At 32.7% G+C, this 19,689-nt stretch overlaps 1 protein-coding gene and 1 pseudogene across 1 annotated transcript in view; both read right to left on the bottom strand.

Annotated features, from left to right (window-relative positions):
• LOC128172710 (fucolectin-1-like) overlaps positions 1-3,197 on the bottom strand; it is a 29,908-nt gene extending 26,711 nt beyond the window's left edge. Inside the window, exon 1 of the mRNA XM_052838474.1 lies at positions 2,886-3,197. Within this exon, the coding sequence (XP_052694434.1) occupies positions 2,886-3,197 (312 nt within the window). The remainder of the gene's footprint in view (positions 1-2,885) is intronic.
• LOC128174683 (uncharacterized) overlaps positions 1-18,808 on the bottom strand; it is a 131,508-nt pseudogene extending 112,700 nt beyond the window's left edge.
• Positions 18,809-19,689: the final 881 nt, after the last annotated feature.

The raw sequence follows: 19,689 nt of genomic DNA, 5'->3' as shown, positions 1-19,689 counted from the left end.
AGACTAAACCCAGAAAGTAAACCCAGTGTTTAGTTGGGGTTTACTTTTTGTTAGGATCAATTCTATGTAAGAATCAAAGATTTATAAAAGGGTCTGACCATGCAAAGTCACCAATTTTCCTTATATTTCATTCATGGACACACTTAAGTGTGAAACGCAAAAAACGCCACTAAAAGTTAGTTGCTAGGGGTAACCGTTGCCATAAGAAATCGAGACTTAAAATGGAATAATAGCAAAACTTACCTACTTTGAATCCATATTAAAAGGTTTTCCCCACTAATGTAAACTATCGAAGACATAAAACAGCCTTTGTCCTATTTTCAATGATTTAAATATATCAGAAAATTGATGAAAAAACCAATACTTTTTAAATGTAATTACGGAAACCGTTACAAAGTTTTGAAATCAGTTTTGTGTGGTTTTTTAATAAGTCGAAATGGGAAAATGTTAAATTTTTCTACCCTGGAAATCCCAAGTTCTGCACATTACTCACAATATGTTCTCAAATAAGAATTAAAATGCCATTTTTACATCTTTACCCTTGGTTACCATGGCAACGGGACCACATAGCAACAAACAAATGATGTTAGGCTTTTTACTCACCAAAGTCTATCAAATTGTCAAGTATGAAGAAATTCTGTAACTATGCTTGGCCATCGAATTTTAATTCTTACATAAGGTATTAAAAAGCTTGTATACAATACAATTATATTTAGATATTAAAGAGAAAATGTTTAGATTTTTAGTGTAAAGTCTTTTAATCTTTTTTAGATAGGGTCACATGACCCCGTCTATTGGTTTACTGTCAGCCGAAGTCTCATACCGGAAGGCACGCGTAGAACCCATGAATTGAGTCTACGCGTAAGAAAATAGTGCAGAAAGTGTTCATGCATTTCAGTAAATATGTATTATAAAAACACGCATTAACCCTTTATTAAGTCCTCTGTGTATAAACAAAATTCTATTTAGAAAATAAACAAATAGTTTTATTGATTGAAATATTCTTGCTCGGGTTCAAATGTGGAATGGGTTACGTAACTGAATGCACAGCGCCGTTGACAATTCAGTTGGTGTACGACCTCATTAATCAATAAAAGAGGTTTATGGTGGAATCGAAATAAAGTTCCCAAACGCAATGTGCCAATTTTTGAAAAGTTGTGAATTTTATTTTGACAATCCTTCACTTTAATACTACGAAACTTCATGCGCAAGCCGAAATTAAAATCGGGACGGGTTATATACAGATGTTTTACAAATCAAATAGGGGTTTCATTGGCTTCCAGTCTAATTGCGGTATGACTGCTGTTCGTCTCTAAAGGAAGAAAATAAAAACAAGTCTGAATTTGCCTTCTCGTTCGTTGGCTCTTTAGTTGATTAAACTGAATTTAATTTTAAAACAATGCATTGTAAACAAAATCTATAATAGATTATACATTTTGGAAGACTTATACATCATATCATATATACAATCTTATCGATTGAAGAACCAAGTTAAATGTTAATGTTCATGTTTTCCGGCTTAGTTGGAATCAGGCTTTGGGTGAATTACATTGTAAAATAATGCATTACATTATCATTACTTCATGAATAAGGGCATTAAATTACCATTACCATTACTTAATTTTCTTGAAGTAATGCATTACATTACCATTACATCAGTTAAGTTATGCATTACCATTACTTTGTGAAAAGTCAATAAGTTTTAAAAAAGTAATTTAAAAACTAATTAAGAGATTTTGTAAATGTTTCATAAATACCGGTAAAACATGCTTAAAATATTTACAGGTTCATGTTCATGTTCCCTATCAGGTTCAAATTTAATGACTTACACACAAGATTGCTGCTGCACTTGTAGTTCTCAAAGTAAGGTTGGTCCGGTAACATGTACACGCTAATGGCGGAGTTGACAATCTCTGTTATTTTTGTCTCTGATTATCGGAGTATGATTTTTAATGAAAGGAACGGTTGTATCGTAATTCGTGTAGGTGATGCACGAGTTTACACAAAAAAGTAGCGAGTGGCGAACGGATTTATTTTTACCTATTAATTTTGCATGTATCGCAAATGAAGAAAATCGTGTCAGATAAGTCGGTCTTAAAAATCAAAATGGCGACCGTGACAAATCTTTTTATTGTCAAAGTTCTTGGAATCTTATTGTAAAAAAAATATTTCTAACGTCAGGTGCCTGTGTTTGTTATCGGTATACAAATGTTCACTTTGTTTGTTAATTCAGCAGGTTTAGAGTTTTCGGGGTTTTCATAAAACTTTTATTACGGATACCGTCCGACTTGTGGATTGAATAAATCAAATGATTAAAATTATCTACTTTGATATAGTTGTTTGATTTTCCCGGTTAGTATTAATTTTAAAAATATTTCTTTGGGGTCTTATTTTACATAATATACCGTTGTGTCAATTTATGATTATGAAGGCCGGGATTGAGTACAATTTAGACAAAGTATCAGACAATTGCAAAAAAGCCGAATTAACATAGATTGCAACCACTAATTCAAACTCATAAATTTTGGAAGTATATCCGAGGAAATCCAGGACAATTACAAATTCAAACTTTCAAAACCCCGTCTTTCAGTACTCTCAGTACTTTGATTTCTTCTTAAAAATAGGGCCGGAATATTCCTTATATTAACTTATGATAAGAAAATAAGACTGTAAATCCTACTGAATTTTCATTGAATTTCTTTTTTTTAAAGTTTGAAATTCATTTGTCAATGAATATTTTTAAATGCCCAAAAATGATTTATTTACAAACTTTACACTGAAAGAAAATTATTTGGTCAAATTTTGAAGCAGGATTCTGCTCGATTTATATTAAAAAAAAACCTCTGTTACAAGGTTTAAAGTTCGTAAAAAAAAACTGTACTTACAGTTGTATTTTCAAAAAGTTCACATTGTGTAGTGGCGTTTGTAAGGTTTGCATGTCCACTGCGGAATCGACAAATGTACAAACCTTTAAGAAAGCAAAGGTCAAAGGCGTTACAAAGGAAGTGCATTCCACACTGCAATGCACACTCTACAAGAGACGGAATTTCGAGTTTGTAAACCGCGAAAACACCTAGATCCGTGGTTTCGGAAACATGCCCTTGTTTAATGAAGTACGAAGAAGAAAGTAAATATTGTCCAGAAGAATATACCAATGTAAAATACTGAATACATAAAATCACTGCCAAGAATTTCATTTTACGTCCTTGTCATCTACAGTTACCTAATGGTTACTCATATATTGATAATGAATTTGACATGAACTTAGAATTTATACAACAGTTCAGACATTCACTCTTCAGGATCAACCAATCAGTAAACATTTGCCCTATTCATATCAATATGTTTAAAAAATTTATTATACAAAATCGATGGTCCCTTGTTTCGCTTTTATTGCTTATGTAAATTCGGTTTCATGCAGGACTAATGTCAAAGCAAGAAAACCATTTCACTTATTATTATAAATCTTTACATACAGGTAATAAGTAAAAACAACTTCTTTTTCATTTAATGATGATTTTTTCCCTATACATTCTTAGTATGATTTTTCTACTCAAATATTAAGTATGATATTAAAATATATCTCGATAAACTTGAATATAATATTTTGGCACTGTTAAAACATGTACAAACGGGCTTTTTTCAGTTTGACATCCTTGAGCTGTTTCCTATCTACTAACGAGTTAGCTTGTAGAGACTAGTGATAATAAAAGAGGCATAATTATTTGTATTGGGTTTTTTCTGCTTCTGACGAACTAATCACAACCCTGATTATTTTAAAACGCATTGTTATTATTTTTCATCTTGACCTTTTTGTAAAGATGAAAGGATGTTGAGTTATAAGAGGAAGTAAAATATAGATGAACAGTTGAAGTTCGGTTCTATTGTCTATAGAGTATATAAAAACGCTTCCACCTAAATCGATGTATACAAGTTTCATTCTACCACGTAAATATAGTATAGGGACAAAAAAGTAAAAAAAAAAATTTTTGGGAAAGCCTATGACTGGGGCTGGTGACAAACAATGTGTGAATATAGGGATGATATGACGTCAAACATAGTAGGTATTAAGACTACATAAATAGTGTGGAATCAATAGATTTTATGGTGGCTCAATTTTCCTAGACAAAATTGGTGCTAGCTTACATATCTATCATTGACAAATTATGGCATAAAACTTCTTTAAATACTTGATATCGATTTTTCTGATTATTTATTTTCTGTTAAGATATCAAAGATGAAGTTTTGATATTATTTGCTTTTTACAAAGTTATTAGGCAATATCCAATTTATTTTGTTTTGTTTACAGCTACACCAAACTACAATATATAGTTTATATGTTCTACTATGTTTGTAACATCCTACTACAGTTTTACACTATATGGATTACGAGGTCGTACGTTTTTAAATGATTGGCTTAGCCTAGTAAAGCGACAATACTAGTATGACCTGACCGAATAATTTTTTGAAAATAAGTAAATCTACAGAAAATGTCAGGAAATAAGGTTATTTAGTCAAAAACTGGCGCAATGCTAAGTGCGCCGTTAATAACAAGGCATAAGTGTTATTTTTTTTTTTAGCTTTAATTGGACCAGATTGTTTTTTATTTCTTTGATGTAACTTTGATCGTTCTAAATTTTCGTTGATTGACATTTCAGTAATGAAAGTTCAGTAATTGAAATATTATAATTATCGAAAAGTATTGTTATCGGAACCATCTCGAGATTATCAATCGTACATTTTATTTTCTTGTCAAAACTATTTATCATCAATTGTCAGTAAAAATATTCTATTTTGAGTGTTTATGCATAATAGAAATGTGAGACGTTTACTATGTTCCAAAAGTAACGTATATAATTTGTATTCATTCAGCAGTCAACATTTCTCGTCAGTTTCTTCCTAGCTTTATTCAGTATATCACGAAGAACTGTAAGCTTTTGGGGAAAAAAGTAAAAGAAAAACGCCCATAAACAAAACTGCCCCCTATTGTTACAATACAAGTGACTCTGTATTCCTTACTGCTATCAGATCAGAGATGAGAGGACGCATCGTATGTTAACCCGATAAGGTTTGGATTGAGTAATTTGTCGGAAATTGATTTTGTTTGTGTAATAACCGAATTGGTAAAAAACTTATAGCTTTTTAATCTTTTTTCCTAATATAAAACGAACATCGATAAAACACATTTAATTTTTAATATTTCGTGGAAATTTACGATAAGATAAATTGATCACGAAAAGTTTGGAAAAAAAGTAGAGCTTAAGTCGTTGTGAAGCAACGAGTATGTTTTCAGCTGCAGATGAGAGTCGACAAAACAAGTTGTAATGATTAATTAACATATGTGTTTTTTACTTTCACAATAAATAAACCAAGCTTATATTAAATAGCAATATGCCTTACGTCAACTACAACAGCGCACAATATTTAATTGACGTTTAATCTCTAACAATTGCAGAAGATGTAAATAAAATGGGGACATAATTATCTAAGTAATTTCTAAAAAGATAATAAAAGGTAAATATAATGGTTAATTTGTTGCACTCCAGTCCTCCTTAATTTGTCGTTTTGATAAATTATAATAAGGCTTTGTACGATCTGTCTATGCTTTGCTTCCAAGTGCGCTGTTATGATACGTTTATACAGTACAAAATCATAAATAACTGAGGACTTTAAAGAGTATTTGTTTAAAAATTTCAACTGCTTTTTCGCATTCACATGTACTGCTTTCATGAAATTCAAATGCCAGGTTTTACTCAACGTTGACAAGGTCAAGTGTGATACATGTACGTAATGAAATATATATATATATATATATATATATATATATATATATATATATATATATATATATATATATATATCAGGCTTGGGGCGAATTACATTGTAAAGTAATGCATTACATTACCATTACTTCATGAATTTGGGCATTAAATTACCATTACCATTACTTGATTTTCTTGAAGTAATGCATTACATTACCATTACATGAGTAAAGTAATGCATTACCATTACCATTACTTTGTTTTAAAAAAGTAAAGCTAATAAAGAGTTTTTGCAAATGTTTCAAATATAAAACACTCTTTGAACATATCTACAGGTTCATGTTCAGTATCAGGTTCAAATTCGATGACTATGTATACAAGAGTCATTCTTTATTTGCTCAATATATAATAATCGTGTGGCATTATGAACAACATATTACATAAGTAAAAAGATATTTATAGATATTTGGCATGATACAATATCAGATATGATATAGAGACACAGATTCGTGCATAATAGAAAACAATTTATGGAATAATGTTGCGGTTATTAAAAAGCTAAATAGAGATATTTCTCCAAATAACACAAATCTTTATAATTTTGGACACTTAATTGTATTAATTTATAGACAGAGGGGTTTGCCAAGTTATATTTCTTAATATATTTTAATCGGATTTCTTTATGCTGAGGACACTTTAAGACAAAAGATTGCTGTTGAACTTTATGATCAAAGTTTCAAAGGTTTCATCTTTTAACTGCTTCCTATTAGTTTGAAAATCTTTCCAGCTATACTAAATAAACGTTCTACAGGTGCAGTGGAAGCTGGGACTGAAAGATTGTTTGACAACCTTTATCTTGGGATATATTAAGTGAAAAAATAGAAAAAATACATGAATCTTGTATTTTCTATCAGTCCAAACTAATGTACTTAATATACATGTACAACAGAAAGAGAGAGAGAGAGAGAGAGAGAGAGAGAGAGAGAGAGAGAGAGAGAGAGAGAGAGAGAGTAAAATTATTTTCAAACGGGTTATAATATTGGAAGTGATTTTGAGTTTCATCATGGATGGACAGTGCATTCATTTCGCCATTAGAGGTGCATGTCTGTCCCCTATTCTATTGGGATATGGCATAGGGAAGGGGATTGGGGTGTTTAGCACTTCTTATAACAATAGATTGTTTTGATACTTAGGTTATCCTGGGGGCATAGTGTGTTGTTGACACATCTTTATTGAAGTGCAAACTAATTGGAGTAAATTGATTAAATGATTTAAAACTCTTAAAAACAACACTCATAAAAATGTTATGAAACTGTGTTGTTAAATCTAGTAATATGAACAATTTAAAAATGAAATTTTAAAAATCTTTTTTAATACAACCAAAACATTTTTATTTCAAGAATTATTTCTTTCTTCTTTATAATAAAGTTAATAAAATTCAATTTCAGCTATTCATTTATTCATCACATTTTTTTAAAGTGAACATGCATAAATAAGCATAGTAATGCAAAGTAATGCCATGTAATGCCAGCATTACACTAAATTTTAGAAAGTAATGAATTACATTACCATTACTTGTAATGCTAATTTTGTGGCATTACACATTACTAGCATTACTTTGAAAACATGTAATGCATTGCAATGCATTACCATTACATTTAGCATTACCCCAAGCCTGATATATATATATATATATATATATATATATATATATATATATATATATATATATATATATATATATATATATACATATATATATATTAACAAAGACCCTTTGAAGTCCTTGGTTTTTATTATCGTTTTTTATAAAGGTATCGTAACAGCGCACTTGGAAGCAAAGCATAGACAGATCGTACAAAGCCTTATTATAATTTATCAAAACGACAAATTATGGAGGACTGGTGTGCAACAAATTAACCATTATATTAACCTTTTGTTATCTTTTTAGAAATGACTTAGATAATTATGTCCATATTTTATTTACATCTTCTGAAATTGCTAGAGATTAAACGTCAATTTAATATCGTGCGCTGTTGTAGTTGACGTAAGGCATATTGCTATTTAATATAAGCTTGGTTTATTTATTGTAAAAGTAAAAAACACACATGTTAAAGGGGCATGGTCACGATTTTGGTCAACAATTATTTTTTCGATTTTAATGTTTATAATGCCTCAGAAAGGCATTTTTAAAAGGCAACCAAAATTTGAGTGTCATTTGTTTAGTTATAAGCGAGTTACAGAGCTAACAATTCCTCGCTATGTAAACAAAGCTTTTGTTTACATTTTGAATGTTGAAGTAAAAACTCCAGTTTTATACCTTAAATGAATGTGTTAATCATTAGGAACTGTTCATTTAGGCTTTAAATGAATAAGAATATTGACAAATCATCTTGAAAAAAATATCTTACTGGTATATTGAACCTATGTAAATAAAAACAGGACACGAGCCTTGTTTACATGACGAAGAAATGTGAGCCCTGCATCTTGCTTAAAACTCATCCACGAGCACCCAAATTTCATTCGATCATTAGAAATGCATTCATAAAGCATTGTAATTAATAAAAACAGAAATATAAAATTTGACCCAAATCGTGACCATGCCCCTTTAATTATTCATTATAACTTGTTTTTTCGACTCTCATCTGCAGCTGAAAACATACTCGTTGCTTCCAACGACTTTAGCTCTACTTTTGTCAAAATTATCTTGATGAATTTATCTTATCGTAAATTTCCACGAAATATTAAATATTAAATGTGTTTTTCGATGTTTCGTTTGATATTAGAATAAAGATTAAAAAGCTATAAATTTTTTATCAATTTGGTAGTTAAACAAACCAAATCAATTTCTGACAAATTACTCAATCCAAACCTTATCAGGTTAAAATACGATGCGTCCTCTCATATCTGATCTGATAGCAGTAAGGAAAATAGAGTAACTTGTATTGTAACATTAGGGGGCAGTTTTGCTTAAGGGGGTTTTCCTTTTACTTTTTTCCCAAAAAGCTTACAGTTGTTTGTGATATACTGAATAAAGCTATGAAGGAACTGATGAGCAATGTTGACTGCTGAATGAATACAAATTAGATACGTTACTTTTGGAACATAGTAAACGTCTCACATTTCTATTATGCATAAACACTCAAAATAGATTTTTTTCTTTACTGACAATTGATGATGAATAGTTTTGCCAAGAAAATGAAATGTACGATTGAAAATCTCGAAATGGTTCCGATAACATTACTTTTCGATAATTATGATATTTCAATTACTGGCGACCGTTTCACTAACGTATCGTAGATTGTAAACGTAGACGTAAACGTGAACGTTGCACGTAAGTGCGTTTCACTAAGAGTTGCGAGTTGCGAGTTACGATGGAAGTTGCTCTTAAGTCTACGAGCTGTCAGGGGCACTCTTAAATTGATTTACGTGCATGTAAACAAATAAAAATGGCCGCCGTGTTTTATTAGCAGACGACGAGCAGAGAAAACTAATAAGAAGAGAACGTGTTTTTCGAGACAGAACAAACCCCTTAGACTTTTTGAATGACATGGAGGTGATCGAGCGGTATCGTCTACCAAGGGAATTTCTTTTCCGCCTCATAGATATTGTCAGGGAGGACGTTGAGCCGGACACCAACAGGAGCCATGCACTCTCAGCTTTCACACAGGTGAATAAATTTACCGAAGACCGAGTCCGACTTGAACTATGTTTATTTCGAGTTATCTGCCGTTATATATTTCATTTAATGAATGGTACATGTACACACGGAAGGAAAATACAACATGCAGTCACAGAAATGTGTTAGTGTCAACTACTATAATACAAAGACCTTATTATATAACTTTTATACTATAAAATTTATATACTTTTAACTTTTTTTCCACCTTTTTTATTAAATTACACATTGACAATGTTCGCTCTATGATTAGGTGTGCAGCAGAGAGAGAGAGAGAGAGAGAGAGAGAGAGAGAGAGAGTTTATGTAGGCCTAGATACGATTTCGCAAACGATATAGCATCTTTTTAAATATAAGAACATTTTAATATTATCTAAAATTTTGTAAATATATATCAAGTAAAATGCAAATTACACCGGTAACACTAATAAGTAACTTGCTTTTTAAAAAAAAATTAGTATAAAACGACAGCAATAACTTGGCATCTTCTGGTGTTTAAAGATGCATATAGTAAATTGATGAGAATACAATAGAAAGTTACATACGTATTCATATAAGTATATTTGAACCATTATAAACCATAACCCCATGAAAAATTATTGTATACTATATGCTATAAAGTATCGTAGTGCACAATAAAAATGAATTCATTCATTTTGGTTGAACGCCGTCTTTCAAGTTTGTACTGAAAATAATGTAAATACCGGGCTTATTATTATATATAAAAGACATTGTGAATATTTGCTGTAAGTGAATCTATGTTTGAATAGTAATTACAACGAAACCAAGGTCCTGATTCTCTTCCAACACCCAACCCCTATCTACATCTACATGTAAATGTATGGCAAGTTCTCTCTCTCTCTCTCTCTCTCTCTCTCTCTCTCTCTCTCTCTCTCTCTCTCTCTCAGACACACGTATGAAATAGAGGTTCAATTATTTATGATACGTACACTTTTTTCAGGTTCTAGTGACAGTAAGATAGTTGTCGAAGGCAGCTTTTTTCTCTGAGTGCGGTGACCTACACGGGATTTCTAGAGCTAGTGTTTCTAGAGCAATTGATAACGTGACCAAAAGCATTTGCAATAGGCTCCATAACATCAATTTTCCAACTGGTGTGTACAAGTTAAAATTTCTAGTACATGTACCGCTATACATGTATAGATATCATTGATTTCGGATGTATTAAATATAATTATTACATCTATAGAATTTTAGTACATCTTTGTATATATACATCTACATGAATGGGACGCTCTTTAAAATCAGCATGTTTACTGTTGTAGGCAATGATGCAATTCGTACAAAACATGAATTTTATCAGATTGCGGGATTTCCAAACGTCCTCGGCGCCGTTGATGGGACTTAAATTCCTATCATAGCACCCAAAGACAATGAACCAGAGTACGTCTGTCGGAAGGGCTTCCACGCTATGAACGTACAAGTGGTTGCTGACGCTTCTTTAAGGTGATCATTCTTCTCTTTTCTTTCTTTCATTCAACAAAACTACACTATTATATTACATTAAATGAATACCGAGAAAATCTGTAATTGAAATCTGCATTATTTTTAATTTCAAGGTTTACCAATCTAGTTTGCAAATGGTCTGGGTCAACCCACGATGCGTTCATGTTTTCAAACTCCGCACTGAAAATCCATATGGAAACAAGGTATTGAATTTAATTTGAACATAATTAATAAAATAAATAAATTTTATCAATTTGCACGTATATGTTATAAATTTCGAATTTACCGGTTGGCGGTAAATACAAAATCAATTGTCTTGTTGTAAATTCTGTTTTTACTGCCACACGATAAATTAAAATTTTTCTATATTTTAACCATGTTGGTGGCTCGTTGGATAAAAACCCTCACTGGCGTCGGAAGCAAATTGAAAGTGGGGGGGGGGGGGGGGGGGGGGCTAGCCTAATCCTCAGAAATATTGAGAAAAAAGCAATTCCCAAAATCATGGAAATCCTAATCCGTGGAGGGGGGCTAGTATGCTTCTGAATCCAACTTCTCAATCTTTCAAGGTAAATTAAGGAACAATAATCTTCTTTCCTGCGAGGAAAAAGTGGAGGGCTGAACCCTCTATTATCATGCTATGTTTCTAATTGTTAGGTATAACTTTGCAAAAAAAAGGGGGGGGGGCTACCGACGCCTATGACCCTATACCATAGCAAATCATTAGAGATCCTATATTTCTATCATTCCACAGAGTTGACGGTTGGCTTCTTGGAGACTCGGCATATGCATTGCGAATGATGATCCCAAAAGCTAACCCGAGCAGCCAGGCAGAGGAAAATTACAACTCCGCCCACAGCAAAACAAGGGTTGTTGTTGAACGGGCTCTTGGTGTTTGCAAATCCTACGGGATTTAAAAATATACATAATTTTTTTTCCCTTATACAATCATACGATTTTCAACGGGTTCAAACCCAAGAATCAGTGAGAAAACCTACTTTGTTTACTTTCAGGTGCATACATAAATCTGGAGGGATGCTTTTATTTACACCTGAAAGTTAATTCAATGTGGGACATTACATCACATTTAAGGTCAAGTAAAGTTGATGTAAATATGATCTTTACCAACTTTGACTTAAAACAGTAAATTTAATTAAAGTAAATGTAAATATTAAATTTACAATATCTTTACTTACTTTGTAAAGCTGTTTTTTCAAGCAGTGTTTCTCTATATCAGATGGATCGGGGAGCTCTTTTCTCTTGTTGAAATGCCTCACATCCAATGTAATTCTTGCCAGCGTTGTCACTTTCACGCTCCATTCCATTCTTAGCAATTGTAAAAATTCACTGGCCTCTGTTTTTGCTTTGTCATTACCCTCCTTGATTCCGATTCCTAATTTTGCATTTGCTAATCTACTTAAATCGTAGCCTAGCTTAATTGCAGTGCTGGGATTTTTCAAGTCAGCATTTTCATCTTCTTCACAAGCTTTTACTGCACAAGACACAACTCTATCAAACTGTTTTGGGGCTATAAAATAGTGCATGGAAGCAGAGGGGATTTGCGAATCTTCTCTAAGAAGGGAAAGCAGCTTTGCCGCCCATCTCATTCTAAAACTTGTAAAGTTTTTTCTTCTAAGTTTGTTTCCAGCATTTTTCATAAGCCATATGTTACCTAAAACTGTGATAAGATGGTCTCCTTGAGCTTGTCTTGTCTCTTATCATAGATGGGAAAACTTCTGTTTTTAACTTGGTTGACGCTGAGGAAGAAATTTTACCTGCCATAATTTTGGACTGAATAATAGCCGCGCCCTTTGAATCAATATTCTCTTGGATAGGACATGCGACCATGTGTTTTGTGATGTTTTCCAGGACAATCCATTCTTGACAATTCGGACATGGTCCGTAATCTTTGACAATGAATTGATTCGACTTTCTGCGTCTGGTCAGCAATATTTCCGCTTCTTCTGCTGCAAGAACTCTTTGATTATGATTGTTGTTTCCTTTGTTTTTAATCAGAGTTTGTAAGTTCTTTAAACGCTTCTTTAAGTTTGACCTATATTCATCATTTTCTTTTACTTTGTCTATCTGTTCTTTTAAGTCCAAGATCTCCTTCACCTCTTTTTCATTTCTATGCTTATATTGAAGATGAGTTTGTATATTCGTCACCAATTTATAACACAACATGCAAGAATGCACCGTATCATAAAGTCTACCATGTTTTGAATTGCTTGAATTCTGTTCATATTTCTTCGAATAAATCTTTATATTTGTCTCATCCAAAATACATTTGTTTGGCAATATATTGCGTTTGAATGGAACACTTGATGTTAACAAATCTGGATTTTCACAATTGTCAGGAGCATGTTTGTCTGGAGCATGTTCTTCAGGAGCATGTTTGTCGTGAGCATGTTCTTCAGGAGCATGTTCTTCAGGAGCATGTTTGTCTGGAGCATGTTTGTCAGGAGCAGGAGTATCTTTTGGAAATTCCCATTCATCCGACACATCACTGTCGTCATCAACGCCTTCACAGTCAAAGTCTGGGATATACACTGATTCTCTATCACTGTCTGTTTCTCCAAATTCCTCCTCATCATCAGAAAAATTCATGTCAGCCAGCAGCAGTTTTTGACCCTTGGGTTTCAAAGATGTACACTGTCTGTACAAGGTTTCCCTGATAGGATTTACAGATTGATCATCAGATGCTGGCAAATCTGCTTCGAATGTAGCACTGAAAATCTGTGGTTGACAGTTAATACTTTGACAATGGTTTATTTCTGTACTTAAGATGCTGTCATCTGACCGAGCCTGATTGTCATGATTTTCAGTGGGTGAGTAAAGCCCTGTATTAATAGTGTTTCTGTAAATCTGTGTGTGGGTATCAAAACATTGATCAAATGCAGGCAGTTTGACTTTAAGGGCCTTGCAAGGTTTAGGTAACAGAGACTTCTGTGGCATTTCACCAATGACCAGTTGTGTATGAAGAGTGTCAGAATTAATTTGACTGTTTTCACTGACTACAGAGGTTAAATAAGCTGACAACTAAGACATTGTGGAAGTTGTACAAGCTCCTGAGGGGATGAACGTGTCAGATGATCGCTCCGCTGAGCTTCCAATTGTGATTTCACACGACGTACTTTCAACAGGAATAGCTGGACTGCTTGTTCTTTCAGTTGAATCAATTTCTGGAGTGTCCAAATGGTTGGCGACATCTCCTCTGACAATGTGGCACCACGAATGCTAGAGGAAGTTTCTGTTGACACAGTTGTTGAGCTTATCATTCCAGGAGTCTTTTGTACAGTACTTGAACGCGGCACAGTTGCATCCTTAGACATCACCCCCATTCTTTTCATGCTTGCAACAGAGGACTGGACTGTCAGACTTTCTTCACTGACTAAAGAGGTTGAATCTCCTGAGGGGATGAAAGTGTCAGATGATCGCTCCGCTGAGCTTCCAAAGGTGATTTCACACAACATACTTTCAACCGGAATAGCTGGACTGCTTGTTCTTTCAGTTGAATCAATGCAATTTCTGGAGTCGCCCAAATGGTTGGCGACATCTCTGACAATGTGGCACCACGAATGCTAGAGGAAGTTTCTGTTGACACAGTTGCTGAGCACATCATTCCAGAAGTTTCTTCTGCAGTACTTGTACAGGGCACAGTTGCATCCATGCTTGCAACAGAGGACTGGACTGTCATACTTTCTTCACTGACTAAAGAGGTTGAATCTCCTGAGGGGATGAAAGTGTCAGATGATAGCTCCTCTGAGCTTCCAAAGGTGATTTCACACGACGTACTTTTAAAAGGAATAGTTGAATTGCTTCTTGTTTCAGTTGAATCAATTTCTGGGGTTGTCCAAATGGTTGGCGACATCTCCTCTGACAATGTGGCACCAAGAATGCTAGAGGAAGTTTCTGTTGACACAGTTGTTGAGCTTATCATTCCAGGAGTCTTTTGTACAGTACTTGAATGCGGCACAGTTGCATCCTTAGACATCACCCCCATTTTTTTCATGCTTGCAACAGAGGACTGGACTGTCATACTTTCTTCACTGACTAAAGAGGTTGAATCTCCTGAGGGGATGAAAGTGTCAGATGATCGCTCCGCTGAGCTTCCAAAGGTGATTTCACACAACGTACTTTCAACCGGAATAGCTGGACTGCTTGTTCTTTCAGTTGAATCAATTTCTGGAGTCGCCCAAATGGTTTGCGACATCTCCTCTGACAATGTGGCACCACGAATGCTAGAGGAAGTTTCTGTTGACACAGTTGCTGAGCACATCATTCCAGAAGTTTCTTCTGCAGTACTTGTACTGGGCACAGTTGCATCCATGCTTGCAACAGAGGACTGGACTGTCATACTTTCTTCACTGACTAAAGAGGTTGAATCTCCTGAGGGGATGGAAGTGTCAGATGATAGCTCCGCTGAGCTTGCAAAGCATAGGTCATCCTTGTATATTTTAATCAAGCTGTGGCGTTTCTTTTTTTCTAATTTTTCTGAAATTAAAGATTATTCCATTGTTAAGGAACACATTCACTGCATTAATGTTGAATTTATACAAGTTATGAACATTCCGTGTATATTAAAGTTAATAAAAAGAAAATGCCTTTGTAATTTTCACTGAAAATATTGCAATAAATATTGCAATACAGTTAAAAATATTCTAATCTATCGCAATATAAAATCTCTGGCCAATACCCAGCCCTACTAATTTGATTGAAAATACATTCGAAGACATTGCCTACAATGTTCACACACAGTGGATAAAGCAATCCTTTTGATCAGACATGAAAAGTACATCCGTAAATAAATTATCTTTATTTTAAAGAAAATTCGAAAATTACAATTTAAAAAATACCTCCCTCAATATTTTATTGCGAATAAAACGCCTCCTTCCTGCATCAGTTTTGTAGAAAATTGGCCTTATCAGAATCAGAAATTAAATTTAGATTTAGTCTTAAATACAATAGGCATTTCTACTGTTTCTTAATTATATTCCTCTCAGACCTTTCCCTTCTTTATCCCTTAATGATGACTTTTGACGCCTAGACCCCAACCCTTAATGATGACTTTTGATGCATATGATTTCATTGTTGATTTGACTTGAAATTACTGCTTGTTTACAAATTATCAGAACACAGGTGGCCATCTGCAGATTAACAATAGATGATAACATCAAACTCCAGTAAGAAATCATGTGATTTACCTGTGTAAACAAACAAAAGAATCTTGGAAAGTCCCATCAAAATTCAAAATGGCAGACTGTTACATACAATGTTTTTTGAGCATGAAATTCAAGCTATAAACTACCTATGTCTTGAAAGGTTTTGCAGTGGCAGGTTTGAAAATTATCATGATCTTTATGTGTAATTAGGGTTATATACTCCAACATAAAGTACAAAAACTTTTTTTAAGTTCGGTACAGTGCAGTGCAGATTTCATTACCTTTTTCTGAGAAATTCAGAAGAAATTTGATCTTATCCTTTGGCTTTGCTAATTTTTAGAGTAAACATTATTTTCAGTAGAAATGCCACATCTATTAGTACCAATAAAGCAACATTTAGAATAAAAGAAATACACAGAAAAACATACTTATATAACAAAATGCTAGGAATGCACGAGTTTACTTCACTTTAAGGTCATACACAACATTATAGTTTGAACTTTATTGGGCTCTTCACTATAGTTGAAGAGTTCCACTAAATCAAGGACCTGTGTGCAATACTTTTAATGTCTATATATGGATTTGTACACCTCTTCTAGAACAAATTTTGATGGAAAAAATATACAATTTTTGTTTCAAAATTTTTGTATATTTTTCTTTGAACATGTTGAATAATGCAAAAAAATTCATGATTTGATATCTTCCCAAAAAAAACCTAGTAATGCATGCCAATTTTTTGTGTATGAGCATCTGATCTTGAAAAATTACCAGTAGGTAAGGTAACTTGCATATGTCCTTAAGCATAATTCAATTGTTATAACTGTAAAATTTGTAATACATGTATATTTTTGAAATCATGGGGAATGAAACTTTTAAATTTCAAGTGTCAATTCATTAAAAGCATCAAGCATGTTGGCTATAAGTGTGTTTTACTGTAACTTGTTAAACATTAACAAAATATATTCTTCTAAATATATTACCTATACTTGATATTATCAAGCTTGAATTCTTGTCAAATTTTACAAGTTTTGACAATGATCTTTTCACTCTGTAAAAAATCCAAATAAATCTTGACTGTGAAATATATTCAACTCAGAAGAGTTAATTAATCTGGAAAATTATCAATGTAACAAGTTAAAATTTCTAACATTTTTGTTGTTTTATGTTCCTTATAAATTTTGTATGCAGACTTCATAGGATTAATTCTATTGCATCTGTCTACAAACTTTTTGATAACCCTATATATATAAAATAATACATTCGATTTTTGATTTAATAATCTCTAAACATCTGTCAACCTATCATTTTGAAAATATTTCCTGAAATAGAGTAGGGAGGGCTAATAACCATAATTTGATGACAATTTAAGTAGTACAGTGTATTAGATAGGCAGTGTCTACAGGAAGTTAGTAATGAAGGTGCCACAGTATATTACAGACAAAGATTCTAGACCATGTTTTTACATACATTCTCGTTATATGCATCTACATTATAAAAAATGGTAGCATTCTCCAAATCTTTATAAAATAAATAAACTTACATAGAATTTTCATTCCAAAATGCCACAGAGACAACACCATTTGCACAAACATCCAACATAAATCCAGGCCACCATACTCCCATATCCATTAGGCAAAATATAGGGTCTCCTGTTAAAAAAAATGATACACATATATACTAGTAGTCAAAAATGACCACTTTCCATTACCAAGTATGCAATAAACAAAATAATACATGTATACCCTTTTCCACATCACATCTTGTATCCATACATGTTAACCTATGGTTATGATAAAAAAAATTAAAATGTAAGTATAAAAATTTTTCTGAAATATCTTTCTTATCATTAAAATTGATTTGCTATAAATGATTTGATATTTAAATTTACCTTCCATAAACAATTTTGGTGATCCTGAAATGAAAAAGAAAGTCACTTTAGAAAATCATGTCTTAACTGACAAGCTAACAATGTCTCTAAATTTATTTCAAATTTTGAAATTTCATGCAGGTGTTTGCTACAATATAATAGATATTTTTGCAATAATCTATCTTTGCTTTCATTTTACACTTTAACAATTTATGGAAAAGAGTCATACAATATTTTCACACTCTATATGTCAATCTGCATGATTTGTGTTATTTTATTCATATTTTATTCATATCTTAAGGTCAATTACTTTAAATTATAGCTGATTGAAATCATTGAATCCAAAGACTTTGTTAACATTTGAATCTTGAGGAAAGCCATGCAAGCAGCAACAACTAAATTTTTTAGGAATTATTTACCTTTTGATTCACTTTGACCATTTTTACTTCTACTCAACTTTTTTTCTTTTACGACCTGGCATCTTGATTCTTCTATTAAAAAAAGGAAATTTTTAATAATACTAATGCAAAAATATACAAAAGTTATGCTTATTGTATAATGTAAGAAAGCACTGTTGAGTGTATAGCCAACAACAAAACTTCAAGACCTACGTCACCCAAATATGGATGTACAGAAAAAGATACAGTAAATATTGCACATATTTCTCAGAGACCATGAATTTATTTTCTCTAACCAAGCTTTTTAAGCTCATTCTGTGAAGCATTTGCTTGTTGGTAGATACACTTGGTTGCCAAAATGTAGAGGGTTTTATTTAATCTAAAGCAGAACTTCAAGAAAAACTCTATAACAGAAAAAAAAAACAAATTCACAAAACTTTCAGCACTTCTAAAATTATTCTGAACCTTCATTACTTATCACAGCTAGAATACCCTTTTTAAACTCTCATGAATTCTCTATTCCATCTACTAAAAAAGTTGCCCCATTTATAAATTGCAACAAAAATGGCAATTGAAACTGCTATGAAAACAATAAGCAGCAAACTGAGCAATGTTTCTACAGCAATCATGTGCTTCCAAATAACTTCCATTTTCCAATCCCAGAATTCCTTTTTTTCAGACTAAAGCTCTTAAATTTTGGACATATAAAACATCCTCTCAATTAATGGACAATTTAAGCTCCTTAAGAATGGACTATATGAAACGTCCTCTTAATTTATGGACAATTTTAGCTCCTTAAGAATGGACTATATAAAATGTCCTCTTAATTAATGGACAATTTTAACTCCTCAAGAATGGACTATATAAAATGTCCTCTTAATTAATGGACAATTTTAGCTCCTTAAGAATGGACTATATAAAACGTCCTCTTAATTAATAGACAATTTTAGCTCCTTAAGAATGGACTATATAAAACGTCCTCTTAATTAATAGACAATTTTAGCTCCTTAAGAATGGACTATATAAAACATCCTCTTAATTTATGGACAATTTAAGCTCTTGAAGTATGGATTCTATCCAACTTCTTCTTAAATGATGGATGGAAATTATAACTCCTTAAGTATAGGTGTGTTATTTAAGGAATCACTGTCTAGTTTTGAGAGTATGCCAGGGCATCAACAATAGAGGGAAACAAGGGATAATTTGCATAACGGGCGTTGATGTCCCTGGCATACTCTCAAAAGTCAAAACTAGACAGTGATTCCTTATATTTCCATTTCATTGTGATCAAAATAAAATTGTAGATTTAAACTTAAAAAATGTAGACATAGACTATAATCACACGAGGACTTCAATTCCAA

Source organism: Crassostrea angulata, chromosome 2, assembly GCF_025612915.1.
Source record: "Crassostrea angulata isolate pt1a10 chromosome 2, ASM2561291v2, whole genome shotgun sequence".
In the NCBI taxonomy this organism is placed as follows: domain Eukaryota; kingdom Metazoa; phylum Mollusca; class Bivalvia; order Ostreida; family Ostreidae; genus Magallana; species Magallana angulata.
Note: the sequence above shows the minus strand (reverse complement) of the source record. Positions and strands in the feature narration are given on the sequence as shown.